This window comes from Acomys minous (assembly GCF_964271855.1).
Source record: "Acomys minous genome assembly, chromosome: 5".
NCBI classification, from domain to species: Eukaryota; Metazoa; Chordata; class Mammalia; order Rodentia; family Muridae; genus Acomys; species Acomys minous.
In genome coordinates, this window is record NC_140494.1 from 81,844,773 (window position 1) to 81,866,536 (window position 21,764).

Genomic DNA, 21,764 nt, shown 5'->3' on the forward strand with positions numbered 1-21,764 from the left:
GAAGGTTCTTGAAAGTGGAGACAGAACTGAGACAATGACAGTCAGTCAGAAATACTCACAGGTGGTAGTTGGCACTGCAGCTCCAAATCTGTAACCTGCACAGAAAGAAAACATGGGGATTTATGGATGGATAACTAGGGTTAAGGGGAAAAATGTGGAGTCTTTGGGGGTAACAGCAGAGGTAAAGGGACAGGGAATCAATGTTCACAGAGGTGACAACAAACTAGGCAATGAACCGAAGGCAAGTACTCATTGTTCCTGTGAAGATTTTATACTTGTTCTTAGCCAAAAAAAAAAAAAAAAAAAAAAAAAAACTGAGAAGCAGAACTGGCTGGTGCTGATGGTACCAAGATCCCTATACATGCAAGGCAACTACTCTACCCTGTCCTCCATGTGATTTTGAATCATCTCCATAAATGTCTCCAAATCCAGACACAAAAGGAAGGGAAAGTGGGATAAGGGTCATTCTAGAAAGAAGGATTAACTGATCAGTACTTTAGTAAAGCCTAAGACTCCAAGTGATTTAAACATAGATTCTTTTTTTTTAAAGTAAACTATTGATTGAGCTATTTCTTTAAACATAGGTTCTTACCATTGATGTAAAGACTGTTCTGGTCCAGAGAATAAGGGCCCAGACGAGTAATGCCATGGGTCACATGGCTCAACTCCCAAAACAGCTGGTCTTGGTTTAACCCAAAACTCATGGGGTTAGAGTGGAAGGTACAGATGATGTCCACTCCTGTGGTTGCTCTATCATTTTCAGACCTGTCAGTAAGACATGAGAGGTTGGCACAGTGAAGTCAGTTCTTGAGCATTTGGGCCATTGAAAGCAGGGAGCAGAAGGAAGAAAATGAAGCTCTTAAAGGGACTTAGAGAGTAGTTGTAAAGTTTAAAAGTGAATCTCCATCATCTCTTGTGTGTGTGTGTGTGTGTGTGTGTGTGTGTGTGTGTGTACCTCTTAAGGTGGGGTGCATGCACACACACACACACACACACACACACACACACACACACACACACATACACAATGTGTGTGACTGGGCTCAAGCAGGCAACACTGCATATGTGGACAGCTTTTAGGTGTCAGCTCTCTCACATTGTTGAATGAGGAACTCTCTTGCTTCTGCACACTACATACCTCAGGAGAGCTGGCTGTCAAGCTCTGGGGGATACTCCTGGGTGTCTATTTTCCAAATTCAATTTAGGAGTGTGGGGATTACTGATGCATTCCACCACATCTGGCATTGTATGTTGGTTCAAGGAATCAAGCTTGTACGGTAAATATTTTTCCCCTGCATTATTTTTCCTGTTTCTTTTTATTGTTTTGAGATAGGGTCATTCATTGAAACCTGAGGCTTACCAATTAGTTTAGACTGAACTCCCAGTGATCTGCCTATTTTAGGAGTCACTTCTCTAGTGTTTCTGAATCAGAGTCTCTCTTGTTTGCCAGATTGCTAATGGGTTTATGGAGACTCACTTTTAAACTTTATAACTAACCCTTACCACCTTCATGATCTTCAGCTTTCTCTCTTCTGCCCCATGATTTCAATGCCTCAAATACTCAAAAACATACCCAGCTTTTTTTTGTTAGTGTTTCCTCTTGGGGCTGGCTTTAGCTTTTCTTGCTTCTAGGAGAAGCATTTTACCAAATGACACATCTCCCCAATCCTTTATAAAATATTTTACTTATATTGTACATAAGATAGTCAGTTCTTCTAAGAGAATACTCATTTTAATTAGAATATCACTTGAGTTTTCTACACCAAACAGTTCCTATTAGTAAGTTACTGACTGCTCGACCTAAACTCAATTTGGATGGGAAGAAAGTGTTAGTGCTAAAATGCGATGTTAGAAGTGCATGATCTCTGCTGGTTGTTTCACAACAGTCCACTCCACCTTGGGAGTCTCACCTGAGTGAATCCAATCTACATCCAGAGTAGAGTGGGGCAATGCTGGTCTTGTTGAGCAAATTGTCAAGCTGATGGGAAATAAGCACAGTTAACACAAACCCTAGATAGGACCTTCCCAGGGAGTTGTAAGGTAAAGTTGGAGGCATTCTGGAAGAACTCACCCAGTAATGTAAGATCCACTTAGTGGAGGTAAACTTCAAGGAATCTGGGTGTCCCATCTCCTCCTTATAGTGCAAGTTGGTTATGGTGAAGTTGAGAGTGACGGGTACCATGATACTACCATTGCCTTTAGGAGTAGGGAAGATAGAGATAGACCTATTTAGAAATGGTAAGGACCAAAGCTGATTCTAATTCTATATGACACTGTTGAGCTATTAAAAAATTAAGCAGGGGATATTCTGGATCTGCTAAAACATTAGAATTTGAACCTTTCTTCATTCATCATGGGATGACTAGTGTGTGGAAGGTTCTGTGATAAACTCTTTAGGTCCAAAGATGAATAAGGCATCATCTGTTAATATAAGAACCATTGAAGTTACCAAACTATTATACTTCAGGAGAAACCAGTAGGAGGGCTGGAAGGATAATTGTGAGAGTGATCCAACCAGTTACTAAGAAAGGCTATTTGGAGAAAAGCATATTTCAAATGTGAGAAAAATCATGCCTAAAAGTTGCTAGAAGCTAAACAATGGGAATTGCTTGCAAGAATAGAATGCAGGAAATAGATTATGGTGTATTAAAGGAATTTAAAATTACTTCACTATGGCCAGAGAGAAGTGAATGTGTGAAAATGGCAGGATCCTCTAAGCTTATTACAGAAACGCAATCATTAAGTAACACAACATTTGGATGTTACTTATAGAACAAATAGAATCACTCAAATGTTATATAAGAAGAGATTTTTATGGACACAAATGTGTCATCAAGAATACGTGTAGCTGCTATGTGGAAGACATTAGGAAGCTATAATCATAAGCAAGGGTACTGCAGCTTGACTAACAGAAATATGCTGATCTCAATAAAGTCTAAGTGATATAGATATGGAGAAAGAAAAGGTTTGAGAGAACTCCTAATGGGACAAGAGATGAGATTTGGTGACCACTAGATGAGCGAGGTGAATGAGAGGAGGGGTTAAACTTGGAACTCTGTTTCTGCTTTTGGTAATTATGAGAAAAATGATTAAATTTGGAGGACAATTATATCTTTAGTTTAAGTGATTATGATGGTTACTGTTCATGGTCAAGTTGATAGGCTTGAGAATCACCTGGGAGTTGGGTTTCTTAAAATACCTGAGGAGATTCTTGATTATATCAACGAATGTGTAAAGCCACATTTTAATCATGAAAGGACCATTCCTGTACTGTATAAAATGGAGAAAGAGACTGAGCACTGGCATGTGTTTGTGAGTCTGCTCTCCAAATGTGAATGTGATGAGGTCAAATGTTTCAAGTTCCTGGTGTTTTAACTCTATGATGCATTGCATCCTAAACTGAAAACATATAAGTCCTTTCTTTCTTTCTAACTTCCTTCACCTCTTCTTTTCTTGAGTTACTTTGATCAGACTATTTCATCATAGTAACAGAAAAAAAAGTAATTAAGTTTGTGGTCAAAGAGACCTGAGTAATATTTAAGAATTGTGTAGACCAATGGTCAAAAACTCTTAATGTGATAGTGACTGGAATCAGACTGTGGACCTTTAGTTATCTAGATTGAATAACAACATATAATGTCTTTACTGGAAAGGTAGATGAGCATTGAGAGAAGAAATGATTTGCTTACCTTATTGGTACCAATAAGAGCCTGTATTGCTTCTTACCTGTAGAATTGTTCATAGAGGACAGAGCCAGGGAGGAAGCTGAGAAGGATGTGGTAGTCACAGGTGTTGACACAAAAACAAAACAAAACAAAACAAAATGAGGAATGAAATACAAATTGTAATGCAACCTTAAGAAATGACAGCAGAGTACGTTAATATATCCAAAAATCTGTGTTTCCCTTTATAGCATCTATTGCTTGGAATTTAGTATCACCCTTGGGTTGTGTGCTTCGGGGAAGCATGGGTGACTCTTACCATCCCCATCTCAGTCTACATTTCTATGAACCTTCTTGAACTTCTACCCATTGAAAGTGGATAATAGAAGAGCAAGTTGGCTTATTCAGCATGTCTTCTGTTTTAGGAGAAAGGAGGCAGCCAGTGAACTGCAGGAGTCTGCAATACTCACTGTTAAGGATGGCACCTGATGCTGAATGTGTGTAACCTGTAGAAACATGGGAAGATGATGAGGAAAGAACAAGATTACCACCAAAATGCAACTATTAGCATGAACTAAGCTTTGCCACAGAATATTTCAAATTACCAGATTACAGTTTCTAAGCCTGTCTTCAGAAAGATGTTATTTCCCATTTTACTTCTGACAGTGTTTACAGCATACATTGGACCTAGAAAGCATATACTGTTCTAGCCCTCCAGTTATCTGAACTTGGCTTAAAAATTCACTGATTTGAAGCAAATATGAAAAAAAGACAAAATTAAAAGGCAACTTTACAATTGGAGAGAACCTCTACTCAAGACTACACAATCCACAGCTATGATTTATTAAAAGGATATGAAGAGTGTGGGTAGATATTAAAGTTGGTAAAGCACTTGACTGGATTCAGATATCTTGAACCCATATTTTTTTTTAAAAAAAAAAAAGGTAGGTGGGTATGCCAGGTGTGCCAGGCCGCCTCTAATCTTAGCATGTTGGAGGCAAGATAGGGAATCCCTGTAGAAAGCTGGCTAGTCAGACTAACCAAAACAAAGAACTCAAGGTTCAGCAAGAGACCATATGGGGAGAACTCAAAGAAGAAGAAGACACTTGATTTTAGTTTCATGCCCCATGTGCATGTACATACATATGTTCATGCAATATCACATACACATGCACCCACTTAAATGAATATCACACATATACGCATGTTAAAGAAACAGAAGAAAGGCAAAACTCTCATATTTAAGGGACCAAATCCCACTTCGTATTTCCAGAAGAAAATAGGCTTTGTTAACTCTTTTATTGAGCCCAAACAAAAGTTTAAGCTAGATGGAGAGATTTTTGTCTCATAGCTCATCCAGGCAGGAAAAAGAAAGCCACTTTCAAACATGACCCTTTGTGTTGAAGTAGGAGATCCTTGCATAAAACTAGGAAGAAAGCACTCTCTATGGTTGTTGGAACTCCGTTTTTTTGTTTGTTTGTTTGTTTGTTTTTTGGTATTTTCCAGAGGAAATGCCTGTATCTGAGCAAATAGAAGGGAATAGATCTCTGCTCACTCAAAGTTGAATGTTGAGCGGGAGTGAGATTGAGAGACAGAAGGTTCACAGACACTTCCACTTCTAAGGTCTTGGTTGTATATGGTAGAAAATTTCAATTTTTCAGCCATCTGAAGCCTCATCATACTCAATGCTGGAGGTAATAACTAAGATCTGGTGGTGATAAGCTTCTCCAATGGAGGAATAGAAGTAGAGGAACTAGACAGAAAGGAGATAAAAAGTGTACGTGGCTTGCTGAGCAGCCTGGTATGCTTAATCTTGACTGTCGGTTTTATGTGATTCAGAACAATCTATGAGATACACCTCCTGTGCATGTCAGTGAAGGCATTTCTGGATGAGCTTAACTGAGCAGGGAAGACCCACCCTGAATATGGGTAGTACTATCCCATGGCTTTAGGCCCTAGAGTGAATAAAAAGAAGAAAGTAAAGTGAAAACCAGCACTTCTGTCTCTCTCTCCATGCCTTCTTTCTGTGCCATGAAGGACTAAATCTTTTCTCACGCTCCTAGCCAAAATTAACTCTCTATTCCTTAAGTTGTGTTTCTTAGATGTCTTGTTAAAGCAACAAGAGAACTGATTAATAATCATTCCCTCACCATTAACATAGAGACTGTCCTGATCCAGAGTATAGGGGCCCAGTTGAGTGACATTATAGGTCAGCTTGTTCAGCTCAAAGTAGAGTTGCTCTGTGGCCAGCTCATGACCTGTGTGGTCAGGGTAGTAAGTGCAAACTGTGTCCACTCCAGTGGCTTTTTCATCCTTCCTGGGACTGGAGAGAGAGGGGATAAAAGTGATAATCATTTATCCAGAAATGTCATTTATTTGATATTTTCAGATACATGTAGTAGAAAGACTGGAAAGTCAAAAATGTATCATCTCTGAAATACCCATAAATAGAACTAGAGAGATAGCTCAATTGAAAAACTGATTACAAGGTGCTGAGTTTTATTTCTGGAACCTGTTTTTTATAAAGCTAACAAAATCCAAGTGTGGTGGTGCACACCTATAATCCCAGCAGTCGGGGAAACAGAGGCAGATGGTTCTCTATGAGTTCGAGGTCATCCTTGAGGACAGCCAAGGCTCCTCAGAGAAACCCTATCTGAAGTACCTGAAATAAATAAATAAATAGCTTGGAAGGTAGGCATACACTCATAATACCAGAACCAAAGAAATGTACATAGGAATATCCTGGATCTCACTGGTAAGCCAGGTAACCTTGCTAGATTGGTTTACTTGGAAAGTTGCAGGCTTGTGAAAGTCTCTATCTCAAAAAGAAGTTCTTAATTAAAAAATAGATGCATGCTCATAAGCAAGACAATAAGAATGTCCTTTGTCCTCCATACACACATGTAAATATGCACCCACACAGGCACATCTGCATGTGAGAGCGTGCACGCGCGCGCGCACACACACTAATTCATTGAAGGCAAAGCATCCATAGACATAAAATAACAAGAAATTAATAAAGTATTTAGGTTAGAAATTTTTCTCTTCAAAAACATTTTTTGGGGTGATAGAAACTGACCCAGGACATCAAGCAAAGTAGGCAAATTCTCTACCACCAAGCTACATTCATACCCTATACAACTGAGACAGGAGGATCTCCCTGCATAAGCTCGGACTGAAAAGAGCTGACAATGTAAATGACAAATGTCATCAAATTTTGATATTGAAACCTGCATCCTCATAGCATGTACACAGGAGAACTAGCTCATTAAAAAAAAAAGAGTTGGTATCTGGATATAAAAAGGAAGCAACTGGAGATGTACATTTATTCTGGTTTTTGTTTTAATATTTTGTTTTCTTTACTATTACTTAAATTTTAAACTAAACTATTATATTATTGGGGTGTGTGTGTGTGTGTGTGTGTGTGTGTGTGTGTGTGTGTGTGTGTGTGTGTGTGTGCATAAACATGTCTGTGTACCCACAGAGACCAGAAGAGGGTATCAGATCTGCTGGAACTCTTACAGGTGGTTGTGAATTTCCTATGGGTGATGACAACCAAAGTTGGGTCTTTTAGAAGAGAAGTGCTTTTAACTCACTAAACCATCTTCAATATTTTAGAACTAATAAATATAGTATTATATATTATTATGCAATTATCTAACAAAGTGTGTTTCAGTGGTTCTCCTTCTCCCGTCACTCCCCTCCTCTTCCACCTGAAATCACAGAGCCAGCCCTGGGTTGACATTTAAAGGCCTCACCTGAGCAAAATCAGTCTGCATCCATTGTACAAATGGCCTATACTGGTGTTCTTGAACAAGGGCTCAAGCTGTAGAAAAGAGAGTAGAGGTGAAGCAGTGATATAGCAGACCAGAAGGGAACATGTATCCTATGGAAGAGTGATCGTCCTTTAGTGATATAGAGTGTTGGTAGGCATAAGTAGAACCTCATTGGGATAAAGCAATGTAGGAAGGCAGGGCCTAGGATAAGTTGGCATGAGGCTGGAGGGCCTATGGGTATGGAGATAGGTGGCTGGGCCTGGAGTACACTAGACGTAGGTGAAGAACAGGGGCAGTGCCTGAAGGGGAGTGCTTGAGATGCAGAGCTGGGGTCAGACAAGAATTTATCTAGAATAAGAAGGCAGAGCTGAAGATGGATATGTGGGATAATAAAGGTGGAGAAACTGAAATTAGGATGAACAGCAGGCTGGTCAGAGATGTTTGGAGCTGGAGTTTAGTGGGCAGGATGTGGAAGGGGATTGGAGAAAGATATTTGGGGCAAGAGATGTTGGGGTTGACATGGAGCTACTGTATATTAAATTGTTAATTGCTTGCCCTCTCCAAATTCTTACTGTTTTATGAGCAAATTCTCACATATCCAAATTGACATCGTATGAACTTTGCCTCCCAAATTATCCCTGATTGGCTAATAAAGTTACCTACAGCCAGGGCTGGGCCGAAGTAAAATAGGCAGAGCGAAGGTTTTCAGACATTTTGGGTGACAAGAGGACCACAAGGAGAGAGGAAGAGGAAGAAAAAAGCAGGTTGCCATGGGGTAACCAGCAGACATGGCCTAAGGCATCTTGTACTGAGGACTGGCAAGATGGCATGATGGGAAATGCAAGTGTTTATGGGGATTTTGGCTGGTAAGCAGACCAGATAGCTTAGAGGGTTAATATCTGCCCAGCTCCAAAGTTTTAAGGCATATAATAAATATAACAAGTTTCTGTATCTTTATTTTTTTTAAATAGAAGGATAAGGGATAATTGCAACCATATTAATAACCAACATTAACTAATATTAGTAGAATAATTGATTCCTTTTACATATGCCTTAGTAATTATATGAATCAATATTACATAACATTAATTCCACAAGAGAGGAGACAGTTCTGGAGAGAAATGTGTGGTGATGGAGTTTGCTTAGCAGGCTGTGGATGGGTGGCAGATAAAGGTAGATGAAAATAGAGAGGCTACAGGGTTAGAATACAGTAAATAGAGCTGAAGTAAAATAAACAGGACTTGCCAGGACTTGCAGGATCTTTTCTGTAGTGTTAAACTTCTTGGAGCCTGGGGTCTGCATGTCCTTCTTGTAAAACAGGTTGGTGATGGTAAAGTTGAGGGTAAATATCACCAACGGTGGTGATTCTATAGCTGTAGGGGAAAAGGAGAAAAGACGCTTTTGAGTTGAGTCATGCCTAGTCATCAACATAGAGCAGGTAGAGTCTGAAGCCACAGTCCTGACTCAGTCAACATCTCACTAGAGAGTAAAACAGTGAGTGAGTATCCTTGGCTTACTAACTGTAAGCAGCAGTGCTAGACCACTCTGTGCTGGAGGTCAGGAAGGGAAAATCTAGGAGATGGCTCAGTGGGAAAGACTGAAAGATTACTTGTTCAGCAAGCATGAGGACCTGAGTTCAGTAGCCCAGGACACATAGAAAAAGCTGGACATGGTGGCATATACTTGCAATCCTGGCACTGGGGAGATGAAGACAGATGGATTCCTGAAGCCTAGCCTCGCTGAACATGTGGCTCCAGTTTAATGAGAGTCCCTGTCTCAAAAATACAGTGAAGAATAGAGGAAGACACACCAGGTCAGCCATTGGCCTATACATGCGTGTAAATATATGCAAGTGAACCTAAACGAATCCATTTGCACATGCATACTACTTAACCTCCAACCCCACATACACAAGAAAGAAATGAGAAGTTGCAGAGCTTAAAGGGAGATGCCATCACTCAGGTCTCTTTTATATTTTGTAAAAGTATTCACTAATTTCTTCTACCCAATCACCAAACTATAATTTGGCAACATTTCAACTACAGTGAGCTATGCTTTCAAGGACTTCCTAGCCTATTGTGCTTGACTCCTTCCTTTTATTTTAAAACTGAATATATGGCCAGGGCCTGGTGCTTCTTCCAAACTGTAAGGTGGGGGATCTTTTTTGGATAGGGGGAGATTTTTTTAATACTCACTGCTGGGGCTGGTAACTGCATTCTTGTGCGTATAACCTACAGTGAGAAACCACATGAAAGAGAGTAAGGAGATTTGGGAAGTATCTACAGAGAAGGAATAAAAGATATTCCTTGAGGGGGACAATTTGAGTTTTGCTACAATAATGTTCAGATGACTACAACTTACCATTGACATAGAGACTATTCTGGTCCAGGGTGTAGTGACCCAGTTGAGTAATGTTGTGAGTGAGCTGTTCTAGCTCCCAGTATAGTTGCTCTCTTCCCAGACCAGGGCCTGTGGAGTTTGGGTGGTAAGTGCAGACCATGTCGACTCTGGTGGCCTCACCATCATTCTTTGGCCTGGAAAGGTTAGATAGAGAAGATAGCAATCAGTGGGCTGACTAGCGAAAGATTCTGTGGTCCTGAGGACATGACAGAAAATGGCTTGAGGAAATGAAGATACTGGCAAAGAGGTAACAAAGCAGATATCAGCTTTCTGGTGGCTACTTCACTTTTCTTAGTTACTGCATGCATGCAGGAATGGAGAAAATGGGATGCAATGAATGATGTTCTCAGACAGCATTATGAGAAAAATGTACAAAACTTTAAAACATTGTGACAACTGATTCTCCTTCTAAAGCAAAATCATCCTAGATGTCTGATAAGAACCTTTCATAGGTCCCTCAAAGCTGATAAATGAAGACACCCCCCATGTCTTCACATGATCTTTATTCTGACAAAGGCTGTTCAATTTTAGTTCACCTCTTTACCTTTTGCTTGCAGCTGAGTATTTCTTTGCATGCACTCTACCTTTTTCTAGGCTTTTTTTCATGTGTTTTTCTTTTTTTCTCTAGATTTGCTAGACATCTAGATATAAAAACCTTCATGGAAAGAACAATGATGCTTTTTCTTGCCCATCTTTACAAACCAGTAGTGAATGCATCTACTCTGTTGCTTCACTGAAATGCTGTCACTGATATTCGACTCTCATTTCTTTGTGCTAACAACATAGACTGAAGGTCATAGGCTTTTTCATAATTCTCCAAGCCTTAAGTACAGCATTGGATCTGTATTCCCTGGAAGGGGAGACATGGTAGCACTCAGAGCAAGGACAGCAGGTTACCAAGAAGAGACTTGATACCCTATGAGCATATACAGGGGGGGTAATATCCCTCAGGAACAGTCATAGGCCTTAAAGTTATTGTATTGTCATACAGCACTCATAACTACTGTATTATTACTCTCTCCTGTGTGAAGACAGTCATTGTTAGACCTGTCAGCATGCATCATCTAAACATATCTAATAAAGACTCTTTTAATAAAGTCATTCAATCAGTTCTATTACTCTAGAGAACCTGGGTAATCTGTAAGTAAATTACATGGAATAGCTCTGATAGTGTGTAATGCAATAATTGGTATGAATAATACAAATATAATTGTCAAAAACTATTACTTATCATGTTGATACAGTGAATGAGATTATTTAAGTCTCCGTTGAGTTTTGAGAGATGAAAAAAAAGAGCATGGTACACAGTAGGTGTTCAAGATGGAAGGAAAAAAATTTATAGAATTCCAGACTAGGAGTGCAGGGTGATTGTTTCCCTGGTTACATTAGCACTGTGGGAGAAAGATGTAAGACGAATTTAATTTTTGTGTATACTTTTAAAGACAGTGTCTCATGTCAGAAATTCATTACACATGTAAAGATGGCCTTGAACATCTGATCCTTCTGCCAAAACCTTCTGAGTCCTAGGATTACAGGCATGTAGCAACATGTCAAATTACAGATCAAACCCTAGAGTTAATGCATGATGGGCAAGCCTTCTACCAACCAAGCCACACCCCGTGGGACACTATGAAAAGACCACATTTATGAATAATAGGAATAGAGGGGGGAGAAAAAATTCAAATCAAAGACATAGATAATATTTTCAACAGAACCATTGAGGAAAATTCCCTAACTTAAAGAAGGTGGTGCCTATCCAAGCAGAATAAGTATACAGAACACCAAATAGACAAGCCCAAAATAAGAAAAAGAAATCTCTCATGACACATAATAAAACACTAAACCTACAGAACAAAGAATATTAAAATCTGTAACAGAAAAAGACCTTCTACAGGCACATTTGCTCATACATGCTGTTCTATTCATAGTAGCCATAAATTGAAAACAGCTTAGATGTTGACCAACAGATGAGTGAACTTGAAAAATATAGTATATTTAGATAATGGGATATTATTCCACTGTTAAAAAGGTAAATTTGTAATAAACTGTTCAGGTAAATGGATGGATCTAGGAAAAGAAAAATCCTGAGTGAGGTAACCCAGACACAAATAGACAAATATTCTCTGTGTTCTCTTACATGTGGATTTTAGCTTTTAAGCCTTTCACAGGTATGCTACAATTTGTTTAACACCAGAGGTTTTGTATATAATAAGGAATATGAGGGAGAAAGAATCTCCTCAGAAAGGAGAAATAGAATATATGCTTATAGACAAGGGACAGGCTGGAACAGGAGGAATTAGCTGGAGGGGAAGGGAAAGGGCTACTAAGGGAGTGAATATCATGAGAGAAACAGACACTAAGAAGATTCCATTTGTCATATGGAAACCTATTACTGTAGAACAATCATAAAATTTATACATATGTACAAAATATCTAAATAAAGTCACTAAATAATAAAGGGGACAATGCCCCAACTAGACATCTTTTGCCTCCAAATGAAACTTCCAGTAACAGGAATGAGTTATATCTAATTAAGTTCATGGCCAAAGAGGCCCTCATGAAAGCCCACAAAGGCTATCGAATACTCTCTACAAACTGATCCCAAGACCTTATTGTTGAAGCCACATTTCCATATATCAATAAACATGTAATTGTGCTGACGTCTAACTTGAGCCCTCATTCCTGCTGACTAGTGTTCATGGTTCTGAAAGGTACTCTCTACACTACAAGAGAAGAAAAGTAACCACTCACCATTCTACAAAACCTGTGATCTATCATGATAGCCTGCTTGCATGATACACTGGTGTAATCGTGGAACAAATGTGGGAGTAAATCAAGAATTTAAAGTCTACTCCATGAGATGAAACCCATCCATGACTCTGCTCTGGTGGCCAAGAATCTCAGACTAGATAGGCCATGGCCCTAGAAGAAAACTAAATACTATTGTTATGCTTAAGTAACATAACAGTAAAATGACTCCTAACAACGTTCTGCTACATTCATAAATAATAATTGTCTTGCTCAGTCATCAACCAGAGAAGCTTCCTCCTGCAATCTGTGGGAATTAAAACAGACTCAACAATTGAACAATGTACAGAGTGAGAGACTTTGGAATACTTATTCCTAAACAGGATGTTGCTGCTAAACTCTTTCCCTTGAGATTCACAGAACTATGCAGAAGAGGAGGCAGAAAGAATTTAAGAGTCAGAGGGAATTTATGACACCAAGAAAACAGTGTTTTCTAGACACAGCAGGACTGATACATATATGAATTCAGAGACTGGCAGCATGCAAAGGACCTGCATGCATCCAATTCAGGTGGTGTCCCAGTGTTGAGATAGGGAAATAGACATCATCCCCCATGGCTAGCTAAGGAACTGTCTCCAACTGACAACTGTTTGGGAAGAAAACTTAGTTTTCTCTAATGGAGTCTCATTGGGTATGTAAGCCACACACACTTAAGGGTAGGTCCAATGTCCTGAGGTAGATGGTCAATACAAAATGAACTTTGGAGATTTTGCATATTTTTTCATGTTTTGTAGGATTTAAAAAAATTTTACTGACCTTTTGCTTGTATATTATGGTTTCCAATTTTGTGTTTTTACATACTGTGTTTTTATGAGTGGGCTTTTTGTGTTTTTTCTTTCACAGTTTCTGAAATTCTGGTTTGTTTGTTTTTATATGCCTGTCTTTTCATTTTGTTTCTTCTTTTCTTTTCCTTTTCCTTTTCTTTCTTTCTTTCTTTCTTTTTTCTTTTTTCTTTCTTTCTTTTTTTTTTTTTTTGCCTGTTTGTTTTCTAAAGAGAGAGACATAAGTTGTGGACTTGGATAGGTGGGGAGGTGAGAAGGAGATGAGAAAATATGGGGAAGGGAAACTGTGATCAGAATATATTGTGCAAATTTTCAATAGAAACAAAAGACAGACTAAAAAAGATGTATTAAAATTATATACTGTATGACACTATTTACTTGTGATTTCCAAAACTACTTTTATTTTGTACTAAACCTTATAATATCAAAAGATAAAAGTAAGGAAAAACATGGGATCTGAGAAAATTGTATGAGGGAAATATTGAGCCTTATGATGCTAAACTACAGGAAAGTTGCACCTTCCCCAGAGCATATTTGATGTTGTGAAGGGATACTTTTGTTGTCAGTTTTAAGGTGAGAAGGGGAAGTGATTAATATATGTATCTAGCTAGGTTTCTAGGGGCTGAGACACATATTATGATTAATACTGTCAACTTTACAAACTCTAGGATTGTTCATACTCAAGCCTCTCTGCACATCCATGAGGGGATATTAGGTTAATTGGGGTGGGAAGATCCACACTGAATGTGTTTAGCGCCTTCTAGCAGCCACCTATATATCAGGAAGTCTTTGTACTTTGCTAACAACTTCATCACTCCACTGAAGCTGCTTTCATTGTTACTGTTTCTGTCTTTTAGCCATAACAGCCCAGCTTCTTTGGCTGTCAAACATAGACTGGAGATGAATAGCTTTTCAATTGTCTTCCAGGCCTGCAGTACCTGGTGGAGGCATTTACTATTGTAGACTGAGCAGTTACTGGACTCAGCCTCTCTAGGTTGCAGGTGGCCATTATTGAACTACTAACTTTGACTCTCATACACCACTTTAATAAATCCTTTTTAAAATATGCATTAACCAATAGTTTCTGTTCTTCTAGGGAACCCTGACTAGTACAATAGTGTTAAATATCCTACTGTACATATAAGAACCATCCATAATAATGCCAATGTGGAAATCTCTCTGTCCTTTACTCTTGTGTCTGACATATACTAACTGCTTGTGTGTGAACTATTGGGAACAGTTGAATGTGTCTTGAACTGTACTTAAAGGCTGTAGAGAAATTCTTGTAAAGGCTCAGGGTATGATCCTTATTTTTAAAAAAAAGTTTCATTTGTAATTTGTACTTGCTTTGACATGATAATCCTAAGAAATACAATGCTTGTATGTGAGGATCATCTGGCTGTGACATCATTACTCCACTGATCACCAGGGTTTATTTGAATGATCTGGTTAGCTAAAAAGGTTTCCACTCCCCCACCCCCCACGATCTAAGAGCATTCCTCCCAAAGCTGTATGATCAGTTAAAGAGGATGACTCTTCCCATTAGGGGAGAACTGGTCTTCAATTGTGATTCCTTGAAAAGAATATCCAAACAAATTCTCATGAAATACTGTGCTACATTAAATCTTAAATATACCCCAGATGTTTACACTTCAAAGGCATTATGTCTACGATGGTACTATTGGGAAGTGGGGATTGTTAGTGAGAAAGGGCTGACTGAAAGGTCTTTGTGGCACTCATAGGAAGGACAGCAGGTTACCAAGAAGAGACTTGATACCCTATGAACATATACAGGGGGAGGTAATCCCCCTCAGGAACAGTCATAGGGAAGGGGAATAAGGGGAAAATGGGAGGGAGGGAAGAATGGGAGGATACAAGGGATGGGATAACCATTGAGATGTAACAAGAATAAATTAATAAAAAAAAAGAAAGAAAACTATAGGTCTCCTTTTGGTTTTCATCTGGATTTAGTCAGTTTAGCTCTGCTGCCCCCCCCAACAAACCAAAAGCAAGGATCCATCTGATTGTTGATAGAGGTGCCTCTGAATCTGTAGTAAAAATTGAACTTTTCTCTTAGGATTGTGATATAGCTCAGTTGATAGAGTGTTGGCCTAGTGTTAACAAGACTCAGGGTACCATCCATCTAGTACCACATATGGTGGGCCTGGTAGCACACATCTGCAATACCAGCATTCCAGAGGTGAAGGGAAGAAAATCACAAGTTCAAGGCCATGCTCAGATACTAATTTTTGTAAGACTGGCTTTTTCAAACAAAAACACGTTCTCTTTGTAAGTTGATTATTTCAAGGCCTTTTGTTTCAAGGCGTGTTTCAGTGGCAGAAACTAACACAAACTACATGAGAGACTGAAGTTCAGAAGAATGAGAAAGAATAGAAACAGGCCTAACCCAGGGGTTGCAAAAAGGCTGAGAACAAAAGGAAGGCCTAACCATAGAGAAATAAATATAGAAACTCAACCATGTCTTCATGGGTGGTCTTTTTTATCCATCTCACCTGAGTGAGGTCAGTCTGCAACCAGAATACAGTTGGCCAACACTGGTATTTTGGAACAAAGGTTTGAGCTGTGAAGAAGAGATAGAGTTCAATTAACTATATAGTCTGAGACGGGAAAGGGGGAGGGGACAAGAGAGAAGTGTGATGCTATGAAGGGTGGTCGGTTGGTTGTGGCAACAGTAGGTGTGTCAGGAGGAGATGTGTGTCAACAGGATGTCTGAGAGAGGCAGTAGAGATGTAGACTAGCTAGAATTTGTAGCAAGGGCACTCATGAGTATTAAAATAAAAATGTGGGTAGGGCAGGGCAGTAAAAGTAAGTAGGCAGGGTTTTACTAGGAAGGTTGGACAAATGTAAAGTAGATAGGGTTAGAGTGTGTTGGTGGACCTTCAGTGAGTGTGGCAAGATTGGAATAAATGAGGATAAGGGAGATGGAAGGAGGACCAGTGGGTGTAGCAAGAAAAAAGTAGGAAGGTTTGGGATGGTTGGGCCCAGTGCTGATGTGATATGATAGATGCTGGCCGACACCAGAACGAAGGAGAAGAGGGATACATAGGCAGTCTTAGATTAAGGGCGGGGGTAATGAATGGGTTGGGAATCAGGACACTGGGATGGCTGGAGTAGGTGGATAGAACCTACAATTGTGGACAGGTCAAGGGATGTGAGTAGTTCACCAATGGTAATGGCATGAGAGGTAAGTGGGAATAGAGTGGGTAGTCAGGCCATAAGTTGGTGAATCTAGAGAAAAGTAGTCAAGGCTGGAAAAATTAAGTGAGACAAACTACAGCAAGACAGGTGTGTTAGGAACTAGTAAGCATGGCAAGATGGGGGTTTTAATAGGGATTTAGTGAAGGGGTGGGGAAAAGGAGGTGAGCAAGTCTTTTGGTTTGTTGTTGTTGTTTTGTTTTGTTTTTTGTTTTTTGTTTTTGTTGTAGTTGTTTTTAATTGAGACAGGGATTCTCTGTGTAGTCTTGGCTGTCCTGGACTCACTCTGTAAACCAGGCTTGAATTAATGAACGAGGAATAAGTGAGTGTGGTAAGAGAGGTGTGGTAGGACCTGGAACAGGTAGGTAGACACCAGAATGCGAGTGAGCATCAATACCTGGGGTAAGAGAAGTGAGGGGGGGGTGTTATAGGTGGGAACATAGTTAGTGGATGGGGCAAGCAGAAGATGAGATGATGGAATAGGTGTATGGGGCAACAGTGGGTAGGGTAACAGAGATCCGCAGGTCACCAGAGGGAAAGGCAAGAGAAAGAAGTTGGCTTGGAAGGAGTGGGCAGAGCACAGTCGAGTGTCACAGGAGAAGTATAAATGGAAACAAAAGGCAGAACAAGACAGGGAGGTGGTTTGTAGGGATTTAGTGAATAGGTGGGTAGTAGGTGGGGGTAATCTGTTGATACGGCAAGAAGAGACAAGAAGAGCTGGAAAAGTTAGGTGGATAATCATTGAGTATTATAAAATACTCCATGTGTAGCAATAGAGAGACGTGGGTATGGACTGAGTGGGTGGGCTAACCATCAATGACAGACCTAGAGACAAGTGGGCTGTGTTGGATGAGGTAGAGGAGGCACCAGTGGATGGGCCAAGAAGACAAAGCTGTAGTGGGTGAATATGGCACCAGTGAGCCAGGCAATGGAGGAAGTATGGCTGGAGGGAGCAGGTGAGGCAATAGGTAGGCAGGGCACTGATGGGTGTGGCACAAGGGATGTGGGTGGGTGATGGTAGGTAAAACAAGAAAGAGAAGCGGATGGGGCTCTAGTGGGTAAGCGGGGCAATCATGTGACCTGTATGGCTGAATTGAGATAGCAGGACCAAAAGTGATGGAAGGAGGTAGACAGAAGTCTCACCAGAAGCTGCAGGACTTTTTCTACATTGTTGAACTTGGTAGATCCTGGCATCCACATGTCCTTAATGTAGGGTAGGTTGGTGATGGTGAAGTTAAGAGTGCACAGCAGCAGAACAGAGCTTGAGGCTGCAAGTAGATTAGGAGAGAAGTTAAGTCATGGGTCAATACTGGAACTAGATTTAGGGCTTAGGACTCATATCACCAGGACCCATGTATTCACACCTAGAGCAACAATTCAAGATGTTTCTCCCATATTTAAAACAGAAACAAAAAAAAAAAATAACATAAAAAGGTAACCTCTCCAAGCAGGATCAATTGTGAGCTCAGAGTAAAGAATAACAAAGACTCAGAATACTCACTGCTTTGGGTGGTGGCCAGAGTCTGCTGTGTATACCCTACATAGACAATGAAAAAACAGTGGAAATACAGTTGGATCGAGAAAGTAGGGGTGTTGGGGGAAAGCACTATGGCTCTAAAATACATCTCACCATTGACATAGAGACTGTTCTGGTCAAGGGTGTAGGGCCCTAGATGCATGGTGCCATTGTTCAGTCGTTTCAGCTCCCAGTACACATGCTTTCGGTCCAGCACTTGATTAGAAGTATTGGGGTGATAGGTGCAGATGGCATCCACGCCTGTGGCTGTTCCATTGTTCTCCGACCTGGAGAAAGCAGTCAGGGGGACTGATATTAAATGGATTACCTAGAGAAGGATCCAGATGTGTCTAGATTATATAGGGAAGAGCCTCTGGTGGAAGAGAAGCCAAGGCTCTGGGCTGGAAACTTTAAGGTGGAGGATGAGTTATGCCAGCCATACTCTGTAACAGTTAGGTGCTAGGGGATGCTGGGGAAACCTGGTGGTCAGGTCTGCTTTCATATGTTAAATAGGCTTGGTTGTCTGGGTCTGAAATTCATCAGCCTTGAGCAGACATGGAGTGAAAATATTAAATGTAATGCAAGGCTCAAACTTACAACTTCATGTCACAGTGCCTAGAGGGATCATATTTACAATAGATGAAGACAAGCATTGGGAGTTATACCAAATGGAAAAACACATTGTCTTAATAGAAGTTCTATGCACAGAACTATAAACCTCACCCTACAATTCCTAAGTCAAAGAAAATAAAAGAACTAATAATACCTGAGTATTAGGATTCTGTGGGGGTTGGAGGCTATGGGAACAGCTGGGGACAAATGGTAGGATCAGGAGGTGATATGTAATGTGGTACCAGAGATAATGTGTCCTAAGTTCCCCAGTGTTGAGAACACAGAAGGCAAGCTGACCAAACTGGCCTAGAACCTAAAAATACCTCAGGAAAGACTGATCTACCATTCTTGTGGTGTGTGTGTGTGTGTGTGTGTGTGTGTGTGTGTGTGTGTGTGTGTGTGTGCATGTGCGTGCATGCACTCGTGCATCTTTATGTGTCCTATGCTTATATATGCAGATAGAAGTCAAAGTGTTGTTGTTGTTTTGTTTTCTTGTTTGTGTTGCTTTTGAGACAGGTCTCTCTCACTGTGCGACCTGAGACTCACTGATTTGGCTAGGCTGATCTCCAGGACCTTCAAACATCTACTTCTCTAGTGCTGGGTTTGCAAGCACACGTCATCATGACTGATGGCTTTGTTTGTTTGTTTGTTTCTTGGAGTGTGCTGGGGATTGAACTCAGGTCCTGATGTTTGGGCAGCAAGCACTTTATTGAGTGAACTATCTCTGTAGCCCCTAGCCTATTACTATAAGATCTTACCTGAGAAAGGTCAGTCTGCATCCAGAGTACAGGGAGCCGACACTGGTTTTACTGAACAATGCCCTGAGCTGTGGAGAAAAAGGAGAGGAATGAAAATTATGCTGAGGATTTAGGGGTGGGGCTTCAGTGAGAAGAGCAAGTCGCTATCAGTGTGAGGCCTTCATTTATGAGCTATGTGTGAAGGATCTGGGGCCCTGTTCCTAGTCATGACATGAGTTGGTGAGTGCAGCTCTCATTTGTGTGTGTGTGTGTGTGCCAGTGCACACTGGAGTGGATATCTCACCAGTCTCTGTAGGATCCTCTCAGTGGTGTTGAACTTCCTGGATGCAGGGTGACCCATGTCCTCCACATACTCCAGATTAGTGACAGTGAAGTTGATGGTAAAAGACATCAGCACAGCACCTGCTACTGCAGGAGGAGGGGAGGGATGTGGAAGACACATGCTCTGAAGTTATTTAACTTAGTTTTTCTCTCTGAACTAGAGTTGGGGCTTCTTCTATTACTTAGAAAGGGTGTTTTCAAAAGTGGGCAGTTTCCTCATAGAGAAGAATCAAACATCAACCTCATTTGATAAGTACCAGGGATGGATAGAGTTACTTTAGACTGGTAAATAAACCATCAGCCATAAAGGAAATATAGCTGACTTTCTAGGACATTCTCCTTTCTAAGTTTTTGTTTAAACAAAATGTGCTCTCTGGCATTGATTATATGTATCTGTTGGGTATGTATGTATGCACATGCATGAGTGTGTGTATGTGTGTATATGTGTATGCATCTGTATGTTTTTGCATACATCTATATATCTGTGATTGAGTACACATGCACAAATGTGTTTCCACATGTATGTAAACAGATGTTTGTGCATGTGCTCATGTGTTTGGGACATTGCATGTAGGAGTGCATACATGTGGAAGGCAGAAGACAACTAGGCTGTTGTTCTTCTGAAGCTGGCCAGGTTGCTTTTTTGAGACAGGGTCTTTCATTGGCCAAGTACTCATCAGGTAGGCTAGACTGAATGTCCAGTGAGTTTCAGTGATCCTCAGAGATCCATCTCCCATGAGCTAGGATTATAAGTATATGACCTTCCATTTATCCTTTTCTTCCTTCCCTCATCTCTCCCCTTATTTTTTCTCTATCATTATTTTATTCTCTTTCTCCCTCCTCCCAACATGGATCCTGGGAAACTGAACTCTGATCCTCAAGCTTGTGAGGAAATCACTTTAGAACTCAGCTATTACACCAGCCTTTATTATTATTTTTATTCTTATTCTTAGGAAACATATATGTTGGTTACTCATGTGTGAGATTTTATTTAAAGAGCTTTACGTGCTGTGGATTTGTTATTGTCGGTTAAGTAGTTATAATGATGCCCATTTCACAAACTCAAATCCTGAGACAATGAGGACTGGCAAAATTGGCTTAGTGGGTTAAACTGCTTGCTGACAAGCCTGATGAGTTGAGTTCTATCCCTGAAGTCAGCATGGTAGAAGGACAGAAACGATGGCTTCAAGTTGTCTTCTGACTCCCACATGTTTATAGTGATGCAACACACACACACAAACACACACACACACACACACACACACACACACACACACACACATTTTACAATCAATGAATGTAAATAAAAAATCTTGAGCCAATGTGATGGTAAATACTTTGCCCAAATCTCAGAAACCAAGTTCAATTTCAATACCGGACATTCTATTGTAGTATTTATTTTTTTATTGTAGTATTTATAAATTGCTTTTTCTTTTAACACATGTGAATGTGTGCTATTGTGTTAGTTTCTAATTACCTTTATATTATTGGCAACATTCTTCAAGCACTGTATTTCAATACTATATTTACATAAATCCTACAATTTTTTTCTGAAAAGGTCTCATACAGCCTATGCCATTCTCCAACTAGCTCAGCAGAAAAGGATGACAGCCTTTTCTGATCATCCTGCCTCTATTGTCCAAGTCCTATATTTACAGGCATCTGCCAGGATACCCAGTTTAAGTGCTGTTGGAGGTGTAACTTACGGTTTCAGGAATGTTAGGCCAGCAGTTTATCAGCTAAACTATATCTATAGCCAAGGCTTTTGATTTTGAATCATGATAAATTAGCATAGCCATGCAATGGGGGATGGGGTGGTCACTTACATCAACATATGATATAGATCTAGGAGAAGTCATCAGCAGAGATTAAATTCCAAAGGGTAACAGGTGGGCTTTCCTTGCCCTATTTTG

At 40.1% G+C, this 21,764-nt stretch overlaps 2 protein-coding genes across 2 annotated transcripts in view; one reads left to right on the top strand and one right to left on the bottom strand.

Annotated features, from left to right (window-relative positions):
• Positions 1 to 21,764, top strand: part of MBD3L1 (methyl-CpG binding domain protein 3 like 1) — a 240,052-nt gene that overhangs the window by 68,367 nt on the left and 149,921 nt on the right. The gene's annotated exons all lie outside the window — the stretch shown is intronic.
• MUC16 (mucin 16, cell surface associated) overlaps positions 1 to 21,764 on the bottom strand; it is a 168,871-nt gene that overhangs the window by 53,513 nt on the left and 93,594 nt on the right. Inside the window, exons 34-49 of the mRNA XM_084783450.1 lie at positions 19,814 to 19,938; positions 19,531 to 19,598; positions 18,146 to 18,447; positions 17,788 to 17,912; positions 15,942 to 16,009; positions 9,800 to 9,972; positions 9,634 to 9,669; positions 8,684 to 8,811; positions 7,421 to 7,488; positions 5,813 to 5,985; positions 4,133 to 4,168; positions 3,727 to 3,765; positions 2,072 to 2,196; positions 1,911 to 1,978; positions 593 to 765; positions 60 to 95 (exon numbers count right to left, since the gene is read on the bottom strand). Coding sequence (XP_084639576.1) covers positions 60 to 95; positions 593 to 765; positions 1,911 to 1,978; positions 2,072 to 2,196; positions 3,727 to 3,765; positions 4,133 to 4,168; positions 5,813 to 5,985; positions 7,421 to 7,488; positions 8,684 to 8,811; positions 9,634 to 9,669; positions 9,800 to 9,972; positions 15,942 to 16,009; positions 17,788 to 17,912; positions 18,146 to 18,447; positions 19,531 to 19,598; positions 19,814 to 19,938 — 1,743 coding nt within the window. The remainder of the gene's footprint in view (positions 1 to 59; positions 96 to 592; positions 766 to 1,910; positions 1,979 to 2,071; positions 2,197 to 3,726; positions 3,766 to 4,132; positions 4,169 to 5,812; positions 5,986 to 7,420; positions 7,489 to 8,683; positions 8,812 to 9,633; positions 9,670 to 9,799; positions 9,973 to 15,941; positions 16,010 to 17,787; positions 17,913 to 18,145; positions 18,448 to 19,530; positions 19,599 to 19,813; positions 19,939 to 21,764) is intronic.